The sequence below is a fragment of the Neofelis nebulosa genome, chromosome 4 (genome assembly GCF_028018385.1).
Source record: "Neofelis nebulosa isolate mNeoNeb1 chromosome 4, mNeoNeb1.pri, whole genome shotgun sequence".
Lineage (NCBI taxonomy): Eukaryota > Metazoa > Chordata > Mammalia > Carnivora > Felidae > Neofelis > Neofelis nebulosa.
Genome location: NC_080785.1, coordinates 56782527 through 56798529, shown reverse-complemented (window position 1 = coordinate 56798529; position 16003 = coordinate 56782527). Strand labels below are relative to the sequence as shown.

The 16003-nt window shown below is 35.3% G+C and overlaps 1 protein-coding gene across 1 annotated transcript in view; it reads left to right on the top strand.

The window, feature by feature from the left end:
- ITGB8 (integrin subunit beta 8) overlaps positions 1-12213 on the top strand; it is an 84292-nt gene extending 72079 nt beyond the window's left edge. The window contains exons 11-14 of the mRNA XM_058724867.1: positions 523-748; positions 3424-3530; positions 6480-6643; positions 6740-12213. Of these exons, the coding sequence (XP_058580850.1) occupies positions 523-748; positions 3424-3530; positions 6480-6643; positions 6740-6862 (620 nt within the window). The 3' untranslated portion in view covers positions 6863-12213. The remainder of the gene's footprint in view (positions 1-522; positions 749-3423; positions 3531-6479; positions 6644-6739) is intronic.
- The last annotated feature ends 3790 nt before the right edge of the window (positions 12214-16003 follow it).

Sequence of the window (16003 nt, the reverse complement as noted above, 5' to 3'; positions counted from 1 at the left end):
CTCTGCCAGAGATCTTATCTTTAAACATGGCACTAACAGAACTGAAGCACTAGAAGGGTTTGCCTTAACAGACCTTCAAAAGTATCCCAGGCCCTTAGCAATAATGAGAAACTAAGAGAATGATTATGGAAGCTATTAATCAAATACCCCTGGTTTTTGGATTTCAAGACTGACAATTAACATTACTTCAGCCTTTGTAGCTTTTTTATATTTGTGTGTTTTTAATTTAAAACTGAATGCACAGCGACCTTCAGGTAGTCAGGCAGCCACTGCAGTGGGGCATATGTCACAACTGTCAGCACAAGAGATTAGTATCATGGGGTTTATCTACAACAGAACAGCTTCGAAAATAGACGCTCCTAAAACCTCTCGTTGTTTATGTCAGACGAATAGAAAACGATGCTGTTTCCATTCAGTTGACTGTCAGTGTGTTTCCATGGATATGGGAGGGGAATTTATGTTTGGAAACACTGCACAAAGTCAGTGGCTCCAATAACTTAGGTCCTGGAGTGTCTGTTGCAGGGCATGGAGAGTGTGAAGCGGGCAGATGCCAGTGCTTCAGTGGCTGGGAAGGAGATCGGTGCCAGTGCCCATCAGCATCAGCCCAGCACTGTGTCAATCCAAAGGGCCAAGTGTGTAGTGGAAGAGGCACATGTGTATGTGGCAAGTGTCAGTGCACTGATCCCAGGAGCATCGGCCGCTTCTGTGAACACTGCCCCACGTGTCACACAGCCTGCAGCGAAAACTGGTATGTGTTCTCCAACTCCAAACATACATGAAGCAGTCCTTCACCATAGCTATGTTCATCCTTTTATTTTGCCTTCCTTAATCTTAGAAGTTGCTGGATCTTCTTTACCAGATAAATTTGTTATCATCATGCTAAAAAGGAACTGAATAGGGACTTTAGGAACAAGAAAACTTAGATTCTAACTTTTGGCCACTAGATAGCTGTGAAAGCATTGGAATTGATCTAGGCACATTCACTGCTTTACTCTTTTGTTTTTTAACGTTTATTTATTTATTTTCGCAGAGGGAGAGAGAGAGAGAGAGAGAGAGAGAGAGAGAGAGAGAGAGCACATAAGCAGGGGGAGGGGCAGAGAATCCCAAGCAGGCTCCACGCTATCCCCAACATGGGGATATCCCCTTCCCCAACATGGGGCTCCACATCCCAACATGGGGCTTGATCTCATGAAACGTGAGATCATGACCTGAGCCAAAACCAAGAGTCTGAGGCTTAACCGACTGAGCCACCTAGGTGCCCCTGCTTTAGCTTTGTTGAAACAGGTTTGTTGTTTTGAAGAATAAGATTTGGTGTTCATAAGGACTCACTGTTTTTTACCCAGCTTTCATGAGATATAACTGACATATAGCCTTGTTTACACAAGGCTTAAGGTATACAACATGATGATAATTGATGGCAGTTTACCATCAATTAGCTGTTTGATCTAGGGTATGTTGTCGAAATTCTCTGTGCCTCAGTTTCTTGATATTGAAAGTGATGATTATAATAATAATACTTTGCTATATAGTTCTGTGACAGAATTAAGTTAGATGATTCATGTGAAAAAAACCCCAACATTTTTTACTTGGTGCATAATAATCCTAGAATAAATATTAGCTATTATTACTGGGTTTTTAAATTTTTTTTATTTTTGAGTTTTTTTAATTATTTTAAAAATAAAGAAAGATACTGGCTATGAAGCACCCCTGGAAAAAAGTGATGTATAAGTAATAGGTGATATGTTAAGTGAAGATGGCATTATTGTTTTGTGACAGTAACTAATTTTCCAGTAACAATTTGAGCCTGCTCAAGACCACTACTCTAAACATCATTGTGCCTTCTAATTTGTTTTATTCAAAAATTTTAAGACATTCACTTTCTCAGATTGGTAGCTCAAGTAATATACATGGTAATTTATGTAACTCTCTTGGAAGTGCAGTACTTAAACATAATGATGGAGTTATTTCTAATGAACCCAAGTGAAACTTGAATTGTGTATTCACTGCTAAATTTTTCTAGTAGTATAACATTTATCTTCTAAAATATTTTTGCTAATTTTATTTGTAATAAAAGTTTCTTATGTATTTCTTGGGTATTTTCTTCTCAATACAAAAAAAAAATCATTATTTTGACTGTACACATTATTAAAATAGTTTTAGTGATTAGAATATAATTTTGCATGGTATTAAATTCAGCCAGTATTACAAAAAAATATTTTGGCTTTCTTTCCCAGTTTTACAAGACTACTATCCTAAAACAGTACTCTATTTTGATATTTTATGTCTTGCAAAAAATACTATGGGCTTACAACTGCCGGAGTCCAGCTCCAGCAGGTCCAGGGGTTCCAGAAGGATGAACAGCGTCGGAGAAAAAGTGAAAATAAAACAAAACTAAAACAAAAATAAAAATAAAAAACTGAAATAAAAAGCTAAAATAAAAAACTAAAATAAAAATGGACACAGACAACAGCAGTGTGTTGAACTGGCCGATTTATTGCAGTAAACGTGGCATTATATATAGTAGTGATTTCCTTGTAGCATACGTCAACTATGTTTTTCTAACATTACCTAATTTTGAAAATGTTCCTATGTATAAACGACCTTTAAGAAATAACGTGGTGATTTTCCCCTAACTTTCCCGCGTACACTTTGATTATAGATTAATTTCTTACATTATTCCATTATGCACCTGCGTTTATCTATAATCTACAAAGCATTTGCTTTGCTGTTCTCGTGAAAGGCCCTCCATTTCTCAACACCTCAAGTGGAACAGTTACAGGGACATGACCTCCTAACCACTTGAAGCAATGTGTTTGCCTCAGTCTGAGGTGCCAGAAAGGGGCTGAAAAAGCCTTAGAAACCCATGCCTCATACATTCTCAGAGAGACAATGCACTTAGGAACCAATGAACCATTCTGTAGTTTAACAGACTAGGTTCAGTCATCATCATCTGGAATGCCTCCAGGGGGCCAGGTGGGCCTAGGGGTTGAAGTCACCTGTGTCGAGAGATACACTCGTTAGTTGCCAGAGTGAGGCTTTCAAATCCATATGTCTCTCCTTTACAGGCCCTCTTTGCTGGCAAAGGTATGAGGCTATCCTTCCTGTAAGTAGAGGAGTCTCCATAGGGGATGGCAAGGGCTAAACCTAAGGCTGCACAATTTCTTGGGGAACCTTATTTTCTTCCCTAATGGTTCTTTTCCCAGGGGGCCTGCCAAGGGCAATTCCCCAACAGACAACACCCCAGGTGGTTTTAAGGCCAAATTACGTAAAAGCGGGAGGACAAGAAGCTTCACTGTCAGTAGGCTGCCTTGCAGTCACCAATCCGTCCACAGCCTGGGCCCTGCCACTCAGGCTGGGGTAGCTCGGCTTGCAGCATACAAACTATTCAAAGATTAAATGTTTCGTTTCTGTTTGTCTTTATAGGAATTGTGTGCAATGTCTTCACCCTCATAATCTATCTCAAGCTATACTTGATCATTGTAAAACTTCATGTGCTCTCACAGAACAGCATTATATGGACCAAACATCAGGTAAACCAAAGCTTACTAATGAAAGCACTGGAGAGTATCTGTAGAGAATCATATTCCCCCAAAGAGCCCACAATCAATCATCCTAAAGAAAGGAAAAACTGCTTCAGTGTTTTCAGTCTTCCAGAGATGGTACTTTATAAAAAGCAGCTGAGTATATTTGCCATAGTTCAGCTGAATGAGTAGATCTCCTGTCTCAGTTATCCAGCTAAATGTCCATGCTGGGCCCCGCTATGGAAGCACACCAAGCAGTGTCTACAGAGGCCTCAGTGAGCCAAGAATGGAAATTTCCTATGTACAGTCCGTTTCACCCTTAGACATAAACTCTATGGAGACATTCTTCTCTTTCATAACCCAGCTTCCTTCCAGTTACAACCTTCCTCATGTAAAACCAAAACTCTCCTTTATGTTTCAGGTGAACCAAAAATTCTAAGTAGCAATTACATGCTTTTGCAAAATATATGTCCTAAAAAGGGCCATCCCTTTCTGGTGTTTTTCATTCTGAAATAAATATAATTTATGGGTAAGTGATTATAAAGGCAGCCTAATGGAAAGGGCATGAAAACTTTTAAGCTTAAAGCATGTTCCTTGACACCAATAAGAAATACCAGCCCTCTTACAAAATTTCCCTGAGCCTCAGTTTCCTCATCTGTAATGGAGATGATAATACCAACCTCAAAGCTTGTATGACAGCAAATGAGCCAGTGAACATGACATAAATATTTAAATTAAAAGATGACACAGAAATGGGAGAAATATGTGAAAGCTGTGTTCAAAGACCACTTTAAGACAAAACTTCATTAGAACTCAAAAGCCAGTATCCGACTTTGCTCAGGTGTTAAGGTGTTGAAGTACACATGAATTAGAACCTAAGCTTTAAATTATGTCTTCTTTGAAAGAATTTCTACTGCTACTATTATTTCTAGTCTCTCCTCCAACCTATGAAAATAATTCCAGCTCTTACAGAGCCTGCACAGAAGAATAAAGTTTCTCCAGTTTTGTTTCCTTCTTCTCTTGCATCCACACTGATCTTAGTCCATAATAAATTTGGCTTTGAAAACAGCCCATGTGCTGCCAGCTGGGGCTGCAGCAATCACTCCAGAAAGCCAAGTGCCTTTTCTAATAAATAGAGCCCTTCCTGTCAACATGTCATTTATTATGTTAAGTAAACAAACCTACTCTGACCTAAGTGTGGTTACAAAAAGTATTCCCTTAAAGGTCCTTAGGAAAAGCCCTTGCTTGACCTAAACCAAGATGAGAGTCATGGCCAAGGCTAAATGTTTGGCTATCCAAAATGATATTCTAACATTTTAAAATGCATGCAGACTTGAGCCTTGAAAATGTCCTCTATCCTAACCCATTAGAAATATTTGTAAAATGTAACAGTAGCTAGGGGGCTCCCCTCCCTTTCACAAGTATGGTAGAAGGAGAGGAAAAGGACATTTGTTAGCCACCCCTATTATCTATCCACTCAATCACACTTAAAGGGTGTTTTGGTCTTCTGGCTAAGCTCCTCCTAGGCAAGAAGCCAAAAAGTGGGATCAAGCCACGTGTCCCCTTTAAGGATCTGCTTTAGCCTGATGGACTAGTTCTAAGACAGCCAGAGGAAATGACAGTCTGTCAGGATGAAAGGCATGCATGTCATAGACCTGAAGGTCACTCTGGAAGACTCCAAGGGCACCACTTTTGAATAGAGCATCTTGGATTGTCTCTGTGTGTGAGAACAGTAACAAAGGGAGACTTGTACTCTCATTTGGTGTTTCTATTCCAATTAGTAGCCCTCCGGACTCCCTTTACCCTTTCTTTCAAGGACCCTTGTCATTAACCAAAAGAAAACTGGCTCGAAGTGTTCTCACTTGGTGCGGAGCCCTTACATTGTTCCTGAGCTCTTGGTTTATTCAAAAGCATGCTTGGTCATCCCTTGGGAATTCAGACAGAAATTACCCATGTTTGGGTAAGGTCTAAGACTTGGAAGGTCCCCTCTCAAAAGGCCCTCTCAGGGAGACCTTCATACATTCAGGTGAAGTCCCCAAAGTCTGGAGAATGGGTAGAAAATACTTGCCTCTTTAAGTCAGGAGGTAATTTTGTGAATCTGGGGCAGCTGGTGAGTTCTGTGGAATACTGACATATTGTGCAATGTTCCCCTTAAAATAGGGTAATACTTCTGGCATCCACAGAGCCTGCAGACTTTCCAACTAGAGTTTGCCAATGGTCTGGTACTAAAACAGAGACCTAGTATGTTCCTCCTCTTAATGCAGCATTTCCTTCGCCAGCTAGTAATTATTTGTTCTTGAAAAAAATACACAGTGAATTTTTAGAAGCAAAACATGACAGATTTGGTTAATGGACAAGTAAAAACCAAATTAATAAAAATTGAGGAAAGAGATTTGCATATTGCCCCGAGTTGGACACTCCTACTCCCTGGAGAAGCTACTTGTAATAATAATGGAAATTTACACTACAGTTTCAAAGGAAATAGCTATTCATCTATTAGAGTAGTACTGCTTTTAGCTTCAGCATTGTTTACTTTACTTTCCATTACTGATGTGCAACAAATGAAGAGCAAGCATAACCAGAGAAACATATGCTAATGCACAGAGCTGTTAAATAATTTTTAAATCCTGTTTCCCACTTAGTGACCAACAGTACACACCACAAAAACTGTCTCTTCTCTGCTACAGGTAAAAATTTATTTGTTTAAGGGATTTGGACACATTCCAGTTAATACAATTAAAGAATGTCTCTTGGAAACATTTTAATAATAAATGTGTAATAAAAAAATTATGGAGTTTATTTTTGAATCAATAGAAATGGCATTCTCCTGTTTTAAAAATGCAGGTTTGAAAATATCTCTGGTCCTATTAATTGAGACGGAGAACATTGTTTGCTTGTTAGAATCCTTTGATTTACTCATTCTAGTTTTAATCCATTTATTTGTTTGCTTCATTACAGAATGTTTCTCTAGCCCAAGCTATTTAAGAATATTTTTCATCATCTTCATAGTTACATTCTTGATTGGGTTGCTTAAAGTCCTTATCATTAGACAGGTGATACTACAATGGAACAGTAATAAAATTAAGTCCTCGGCAGATTACAGGGTGTCAGCCTCAAAAAAGGTCAGTGAATTCTAAAAAAGAATTACTATCAGTATGTCATTGTCCACTTCCAATATTTAGGCTGTTAATTAACGATAGTATTTTTTCTCCATCAAGGACAAGTTGATTCTGCAAAGCGTTTGCACAAGAACAGTAACCTACCGACGTGAGAAACCTGAAGAAATAAAAATGGATATCAGCAAATTAAATGCTCATGAAACTTTCAGGTGCAACTTCTAAAGAGATAAAAAGTACTTTATGGGAAACTGGATTTTTAATAATTGCTCCTAGAAAATATACTGTTAGAAGTCACAGGAGGAGACAAACTGTTCTAGATCATGCTGGTTGCTGGTTGTCCACTTGAATGAAGACTGACAAGCATCCTCATCATCATGTGACTCACATCGCTGCTGAATTTTTCAGAGAAAAATGTGTCTTACTACTGTTTGAGACTAGTGTCATTGTAGCACTTTACTGTAATATATAACTTATTTAGATCAGCATAGAATGTAGATCATCTGAAGAGCACTGATTACACTTTACAGGTACCTGCCATTCCTGTGCTTCCCAGAGAGAGACAATGCTGTGAGATAGTTTGGGCACTGTGTCACTACAAGGGTACAGTAATCCCTCCACCGAACATGTGGATGAAAAAAATAACAGGCAGTTATAGTACTGTTGCCAAACACTTCTACAACTGGCAGTGACTAGACAAGAACATCTAGATGAATAAATGGTTAGTGTTTCACTCATTCAAGAGGTTAATAGATAAAACCTTAATCTTGAGGGAAACTTCTTTCGAAACTGTGTAGTGTTATGCATCTGTTTATGTTTTCTGCTTTTTACAAGATACTAATCCCAACATTCTCTCCTCTTTGCCTTCATGTTTTTTCTTTCTTACAGGATAAGTTTATATTATGTCACAGATGACTGGATTAAATAAGTGCTAAGTTACTACTGCCATAAAAACCTAATAATACAATGTCACTTTATTAGAATACTGATGTTTTAAAAGCTGAATGTTTAATAAGGGACACTGTAAAGTCACATCAAAATCAGAACAGCTTTGTTGTGTGCAGACGTGGAGTCTTATATCTTCTTACCTGATAAACTGGATGTTCCACCATTTCATTTGTCTAATCATCAGGTTGAAGTTCACAAGGTATTTAGAAACTCTGCCTCAAGCAAAGTACCACATTTTTTAGTGCGCTCTCTCAGATATTAAATCCAAGTAGATATGAGCATTTTTCAAATTAAAAGCTATAGTAAGCTCTATTCTTTTTTGCATTTCAGTACAGCCTAAGAGATTCTGTCCCTGAATCACCTCAACCCTACTCACCAGAATTTTAAAGGTATACAGTGGGAGGAGGATAGACAATAGCTTAGAAGTAAGCTAATTCATCCTCTTAGTCAGGGAACTGAGGCTCACAAAGTTTAAATGATTTCTTAAAAAACACCCAAGTGATTAAGTGGCAGCATTTGAAGAGAAATTCTATCTTCGGATTGCCAGGCTAGTGTTCGTTGCACAATATCATGCTACCTCTTGAATCTTTAAAATATTTGATTGGCAAGTATTTTTAAATGTGATTTACTGAAGTCTTAAGTATATGAGCATGAGAAAATTTCAAAGGAAAGCAGAAAAGAGTAATTCAAACTGAATTCCACGACTGGCTTGTAATCTTTCTTGCTAATCAGCTTCTAAGAGAATTCAGCATGGCCTAAGTACAGGGAAGTCCATTCAAACGACAGCCTGTGAGTTGTGTAGTGCTCAGCCTGAGAGCTTGATATAGAGGCCATCAGCTTTTGTCTTCCCCAGTGGAAACTTCTTCACAATTACCATATCCCTACAGACTCATTTGGTCTGATTTTATTGGCTAGAAGTCCAATTGTCCTGTATGTAGTACAGAGCTTTGCCTATGAGAACAAAGGAATTTATTTAAAATGCTTTCTTATAATTAACTTCCCAAATTTGCTGTCTTCAAGCACTGGAAGAAATGCCAGGATATTTGCATTTTAATGAGACTAACTCCCACCCCTTATTTTACCACAAAGAGGATTTAAAAACATATAAGTGTTCTGGAGCAAACACAGCAGTCCCATTAAATGTCCCCTCCAGCCACACAATTATGATGCTAAGTTGAACTGTATTTCCTTCCCCAAATGAAATTGGGGACATTGACATAATTCAGTACTGTGACTCACTTGTGTAAGATACCTTTGATCACCAAGGATAACATAAAAATCGTATTTTGCAGCCTGCCTGTCACACATAGCATCCATTTTAAAAAGAAAAAATATGGATACACTATAGCTCCCCAAAAGGAAAAAGTGGAAATTATCCATTTATTAAAATGCCAACAATTTTAAAAATTAACATTATAATGTTCATAAACTAATCTCCATGTAGAATGAGTTATCCAAAGGAGCATAATAAAATGAAACCCTTAAAAACCGAGGGTTTCTGTTTTTATGCTGTCACTAGTTTGCACTAATATAATGGACCAACGCTGTTATAGGAAAAGACAGACTTCCTCATAGGCAGTTCAAGGCTTGATGATGATTGTAGTTATGCTTGTGATGTCTTGTGCTTTCTTTTTTTACTTAAAGACCTAATTCTTAAAGATTTTAGAGCTTATATTTTACTTGAATAATGGATATTTTCCTATAAAATGGCTTTGAGAAGAGAATTAATATTTGACTAGTTAGAATTAATTAAAAGGTAAGGGAAAACAGGGTATGCTTAGATTAAATAATTTATGTAAATAGAGCCTATTTTCAACTAATATGACCATAGGAGCCTTTTGAGATTCATAATATTAAACAAGTAATGAAATTTTAAATAATTAACAAAGAACTTGAACACTTTTGGTACGATAGCATTTTTGTGCCCTAAAGTATGTAATGATTTAGACATGTGCCATATATACACTACAATATAACTGTATGCATTTTGTTTCTCTGGGGACATCTTTACACCACAGTGTACATGGATTTCTAAACATTTGAAACCTTTTTTTGAAACTTGTTAATATGTATGAAGTCATAGACATTCTCTGAAAGACTCAAAAATTCACCAAAAATCTGATTATGTACTGAATGTTCAATACAGCTTTGATTTATAAGGATAAAAAGGAAATCTAAGGTTATCAGAATAGATTTATTTGGAGGCAAATTTTTCAAAACTCAAAATTAGTGGGTGAAAAAGATGCAAAACTTCACAAAAGAATAAATTCCAAATTAAAAAAAACATATACTTAATTCTACTAACGATATTCTTGTATATGACAATAGGTATCCATGAGACACTGAAATATGATCATGATGAACTATGAAAATTTTTCTCCATAGAATTATATTCCTTCTGGTACCTGGTATAGTTAAATTATACTCAATGACTTTTCCTTCCTTTCCTTACTCCTAGTTTTCCTACTCACTTTTCCTAAGAGCTTGCCTAAAACTCCAAGCTCAATAAGGCTAATCATGAAAAATAACTGAATGTAATGATATAATGAAGTTCTTCATTTCCAAAAATCTCTTAATGATTTCAAAATTCATTATGCACCTGAGCCAACACACACCCATTAAAATTAAGAATTTAAAATTTTCACAACCATTTGAGCTTCTTTCAGGTCTAAAGGATTTGAGATCTAGATCTTTTAATATAAGTATCAAGTGAAATATAGCTAGTTGGGAGTTCAATCATGTGCACATTGTATTCTGTTTTATATACTCTTAACATTTAACTTATGATGATCCTTATTTATATTGACCTTATGAACTCCAATTCATGCAATGTAAACTGAGATATATTTTCAGAGAAATATAGAATTAGCATTCTTTCAGATAATTTCCTTTTTCTTTTATAATTACTCTATGGCAATTTTTTTATGGGTAGCTGATTATACATATTCATATTTCATTGATTCTAAGATTTCTACTTTTTCAATTCGCATCTCTAAAATTGCGATTATATCTTGCAATCATTGGCATCTTAGATGCAGTGTTTAAAGTTGTTCTTATATAACATTACACTAATTCATCTTTAAATGTTCATGGGGATAGGGACATTCCTTTTCTTATAAATATTTCAGAACCAATTTATGGTAACATGTGAAGCCAATTTTCAGGACAACTGAATCACATACAACTCATCATGGAGCCTATCTGATTATGAGCTCAGATCCTGCAAACCTTTAGGTTGTAAAAGCTCTTTCATCTTCCTATTTATACTTTATGCTACTGGCTACGATTTCAGCATACCTACCTTAACTAATAAGAATGGGTGGGTTTCTCCCAATTTTGCTAACAAATTTTTAATCTCTCTATGCCTTTCTAAAGAATACTTTCATATGATCATCTCAGTTTTAAACAGAATTAACTGGAAAATACATGAAACCATTGTAATTAGATTTTGTAGTATCTTGTATGTCTGATGTCAATAACAAAAGAAAAATATGATACAACCAATCAGTACTGTAGGAAAAAAACAAACTGTCCCCTCAAGTCCTCCTACAATTTTATTCTTTCTCATTTCTGCTCTTTGGTTTGATTTTTTCCTTGGCTCTGATAAATTTACCTTCAAGCCCATGTAATGACTGTCATTAAACTGCATATTTAAGTTATTTGAATTATGTAAAACAATTGTTCAGCTATCTGGGCAGCTGTTAATGAAACACCTGAGAGTAATAACACTACTCTTTTATCTACCTGCATACTTTCCTGCATAAAATCTATCTTCATAAGCTAACTCTATTATTCAGATTTCCAACCTCTATGGCCTACTTCAGTTAAAATTATTTAACCCAACAATAAAAAAAAAAAACCCTGCAGTTATCAAGGATGGAAAATGTGTGATTTATGTAAAGAACATTTACTAACATTACACTATACCACAGATAAATGTGATTTTGATAGAATTCTCCACAATAACAAAATTTATGGTACATAAATTTTATTAAGAATATTGAATATGAAATATTTTAATTCTAAATTGTAAGAAAATATAAATTTGCACATAATATAGAAACTCATTTTATGTATATTTAATACAACTTTAAAAACTATTTTACATTTACCAGCTACTTCATTAAAGTTTTTTAAAACCTCTGCAAAAATAAAATTTAGAAATGTTTTTAAATTATCAGTAATAAAACCTTATTTGTCTCATTTAACAAATCCCACCTTTGTAAAAAAAAATAATATAGAGTGTATTTTTAAATTAAAATATTTGAATATAAAATAGCTCTTAAGAAAAACAAATTCTCATTAAACAAATTTCTTATTATTTCTGACTTTAAATTATACATAAAGTTAAATTGCCTTAAATGACACAGAAAATTGGGATATATGATAATTTCACAAAATATACTATGAAACTTCATGTAATTCTAATTGACTACTAACTTCTGTTTTATGTATTTATTAAAGAGCTGACACTGTAGTTTGTTGTGAGATGTTTATTTTTCTAACAGAGCTTATAACAGTTATGACAAGGCATTTAATTAATGCATCATTCTGTTTAATATAGATATTAATCAATGTGAAATTTTATGTTTTAAAATAAAAATGTAAAGATCTAAGAAGGCACAAAATGCTTCTTTGTTTACCATTGTGTGTTACATGACCCTTGGAGCTGCCAGACAATAGCATTCTCACATGAGGAAATGTAGTAACATCCATACATTGTCATTGGTAGAGGACATTACATAATTCCAAAAAGCTACTTGAAGAAAGTTGTAAAGCCGATGATACTGAAAGATGTAGGGCCATCCAAATTTCTCTATTCCCTTTTGATAGCTGCTCAGCCAACAGTGGAAGTAGAAAGAATATCCAAATTATAAAGAACTGAAAAATTAGCTAAAAGATGAATCAGGCTTTCTTTACTAGCCAGAGACTTCTACCATCACTTTGATACAAATGTAACATGTTCATAAATTTCAGTCACACATTCTGGAGACCCATATTTAACAACTGAAATTTATGGAATACCCTTGTGTGTTTGTGATTGTGATTGTTGTGTTGTGATCTGAGGGCCGAGAGTAAAGCACATGAGGGGACAAGTTAAAAGTTAAATAAGACATGTAGACAGATTGCCTGTCATTAGGAATTTTAATAGTTTGAAGGAAAATGTATATGTAGCACATCTATAAGTAGAAGTTGCACTAGAAAGATCAGATGGAAGCTATAAGTAGGTCCCACAAGGACTTTATTTTTGAGGATACATCCCAGTTGGGTTTGGGACTAGTCTTTCAGTCTCAGAATCATGATTTTGTTATCAGTGCCATTTGGCCCCATTTTTTCCCTTCTATCTCCGATAGTAGGACCTGAGTTTCAGTAGAGCACACAGCTAAGACTGAACTACCTAGACTCCTTTGCAGCTAAATGTGTTACAGGACTAAATGATGCCAGTGAAACGTGCAACTCTGGATCTCACTTCCTCTTTCCCTCTTTTTGTTGTCTGGATCTCACTTCCTCTTTTCCTCTTTTTGTTGTGTGAAACAACTCGGGCAGCTGTCTTGGCAAAGGAAGCCCTATACTTAAATTGTCAGAGCGGCCCCTTCAATCATCTGCTCACCTCAAGACTGACACCTGGTGGGGAAAAAATCTTTATAGCTAAACCACTGTATTAGATGTTCTAGCAGATAATCTGCACTATAACAATGTATGCTTTATATAATTGTTTCACTGATTATTCAGCAATACTAATACCACTTCCCTCAATTTTTCAAATAAGAAAAACAAGGCACGGAGATATTAAGGACTTTGTATACATACACACAGCCAGCAAGTTACCAAGGCAGAATTCATACCCAGATCTGTTTTACGCTCCATAAATGACTGATCATGTTTTGTGAGGACACATTTTACTAGTTTAATTAGCTTTACTAATTTATTTCTCCATACCACTCCCAAATGTGCAATAAATTAAGTTGGAGAGTTAATGTATGTACAAAAGTACTACACACGAAGGAGTGAATAGGCTTTAAAAACGAAAAAAAAAATTTTTTGGTAATGTACTCAGATGCTGGAGCTAAACTGGAGCAGGTCTATAGAAGAGAGCATTTGGCCTAGACCTTGAAGAAAAGATGAGTGTGGACATGCAGAAAGGCAATGTCACGGAGAGTTAGGGGAATGGTAAAGCAGACAAGACTGGGAATTCCATGTAATACCACTGAAATCTTGTTGAGATACAACATTAGATAATGAAAGGCAGTAGCCTACAGGTGCTAAGTTATGGAGAACTTGATTCCCAGTGTTAGAAGTTTGAATTTGGGGTAGGGAAAAGCAAGCTCTAAAGCTTTAGAAGAGTGATGTTGTCGGAACTATATATAGCTTGGCATATACTTATATAAAACAAATATATTTTTTAAATCAAGCATTAATTTCATATCCTTTAATACTAAATGTCAATATTCAATTCTATTAATGTTGAATCACTATGTTGTACACCTGAAACTAATGTAACATGTGTCAACTATACTCAATTAAAAGTTTCTTTTTAAGTATTATTAAGTATTAATGGTATTAAGTGCTTTTTATACCAAATTTAAATATTATTTAGTACTAATATAAAAAATTGGAAGTATACAAAATCAGGAAAAAAATATTAATTCTAACTTCCTAACATCAATCACTTTCACATCTAAGCATATTTTCATTTCATTTTTCTCTGTACTTTTATCACTTCTATTGTGCAGATAATGCATATTTATTATAAAACATCCAAAAACACCTAGACACTACAACTTAAATAAATATTTCTCTGGTCTGACCACCCAGCATTAAACATTGCCATATATTTTCCAGACAGATATACCTGTTTGTACCTAAGACAGAAATATGCTACGGATAGTCTAGTATAAAAATACTTTTGTTCAAAGCATTTCAAGTATTTTTCCATGTCAATATTTCAACAATCATTTTAATAAGTGTATGTTATCCCATCCATAAATGTGCCACTATCTCTTATATTCACTGAGTAAAGAATGAGCAGAATATAATACCAAGTGTAAAATCTTGGTTAAAAACTTCAGTATCCAACAAGAGGAGATTGGTTAAATAAGTTGCTTTTGAATGGGTGAGATCTACATATTTATAATGGCAGAGAAGAAGGAACCAATGTAGAGAGAAATGTTTATGTTGGGAAGGTTTGAATTGGTCTAGGGTATAATAGGGAAGCATTTCAAACTGTGACAGAGAGGAGTCAGTGAAACGAGCTTAAAAATTTTTTAAGAAGTAAAAATCTAGAGAAAAGTACAAAGGGAGTTGAATATGAGCTACTATTGCAAAGAATATTTGAGAGAATTTGGAGACTGGCTAGATAATCAGTGATAAGAAAAGAAGTTAGTCGAAGAGAATTCCAATGCCAACTCTGAAAGTCACTACAGACTTCTATCCAAATTGGATAAACCTTCCAATCTGGTCTCACAGACCACATTGTTCTTGCCAATTCATGACTTTTAGACTAAATTCTAACTTCATCAAAATATTTGGCCAGACAAAACTAAAGCTGTGAATATTTAAACCATGTCAATGATCATGTTTTCAAAATCATCAAAATAGGCCTAACTGCAAGATAGACAGGATTTCCTTAAAGCAGTTGTTTGTATATGAAAAATTTGATCAGAATTAGAAGTAATGGTAGGCTGCACAAGAAAAATAAATGATACCTTGGCTTTCAACTTGGCAGTCCTTTAGCTCTTATTTGGACTGGTGCATTATTTAGTGCTTAGGACCTGGTACTGTTTAGACTTCTTCCAGTGAATTGCTTTAAGCTTCAAAAAAAATCCTCAGACTATAGTAGTGAGAGGAAAACACTTACTTCCTTTATTGGGCTTTGTCATATTCTGTGCTGTTTTTTTCATTGTTATGACTACAAACTACACTCTCACCATCATTAAGGTCATGAAAGATCATTATCCACATATGAAAACCTTAATTTGACATTAGCAACAATTATTTTTTACATTTCCCCCTATTAATTATAATCTATAAGTCCATGGTTCTCAAAGGGCAGTCCCCAGACCAGCAGCATCAATGTCACATGAAAACTTACTAGAAACTCCAAATATTCTGAACCAGAAACTTGGAATGGGGCCCACTGATCTGTGTTTTAATCTACTCTCTAACTAATTCTAATGTGTGCCAAAGTTTAAGAACCATTTCCATAAAGAGTGAAAACTAGCATCAAAAGACCATAAGCTATGGGTTATGCTTACTAATCAGTACCTGATAATCAATATTCAGTACAGGCACTCAGTAAATAACTGCTGAGAGAGTCAATGATGTTCTGTTTTCTCTGAGCCCCTGAGACATGTCCCTGAGAAAAACCTGTGCTCAAAATTTCCCTGTCATTTGTTATAGTTAAAATCAAAGTAATAA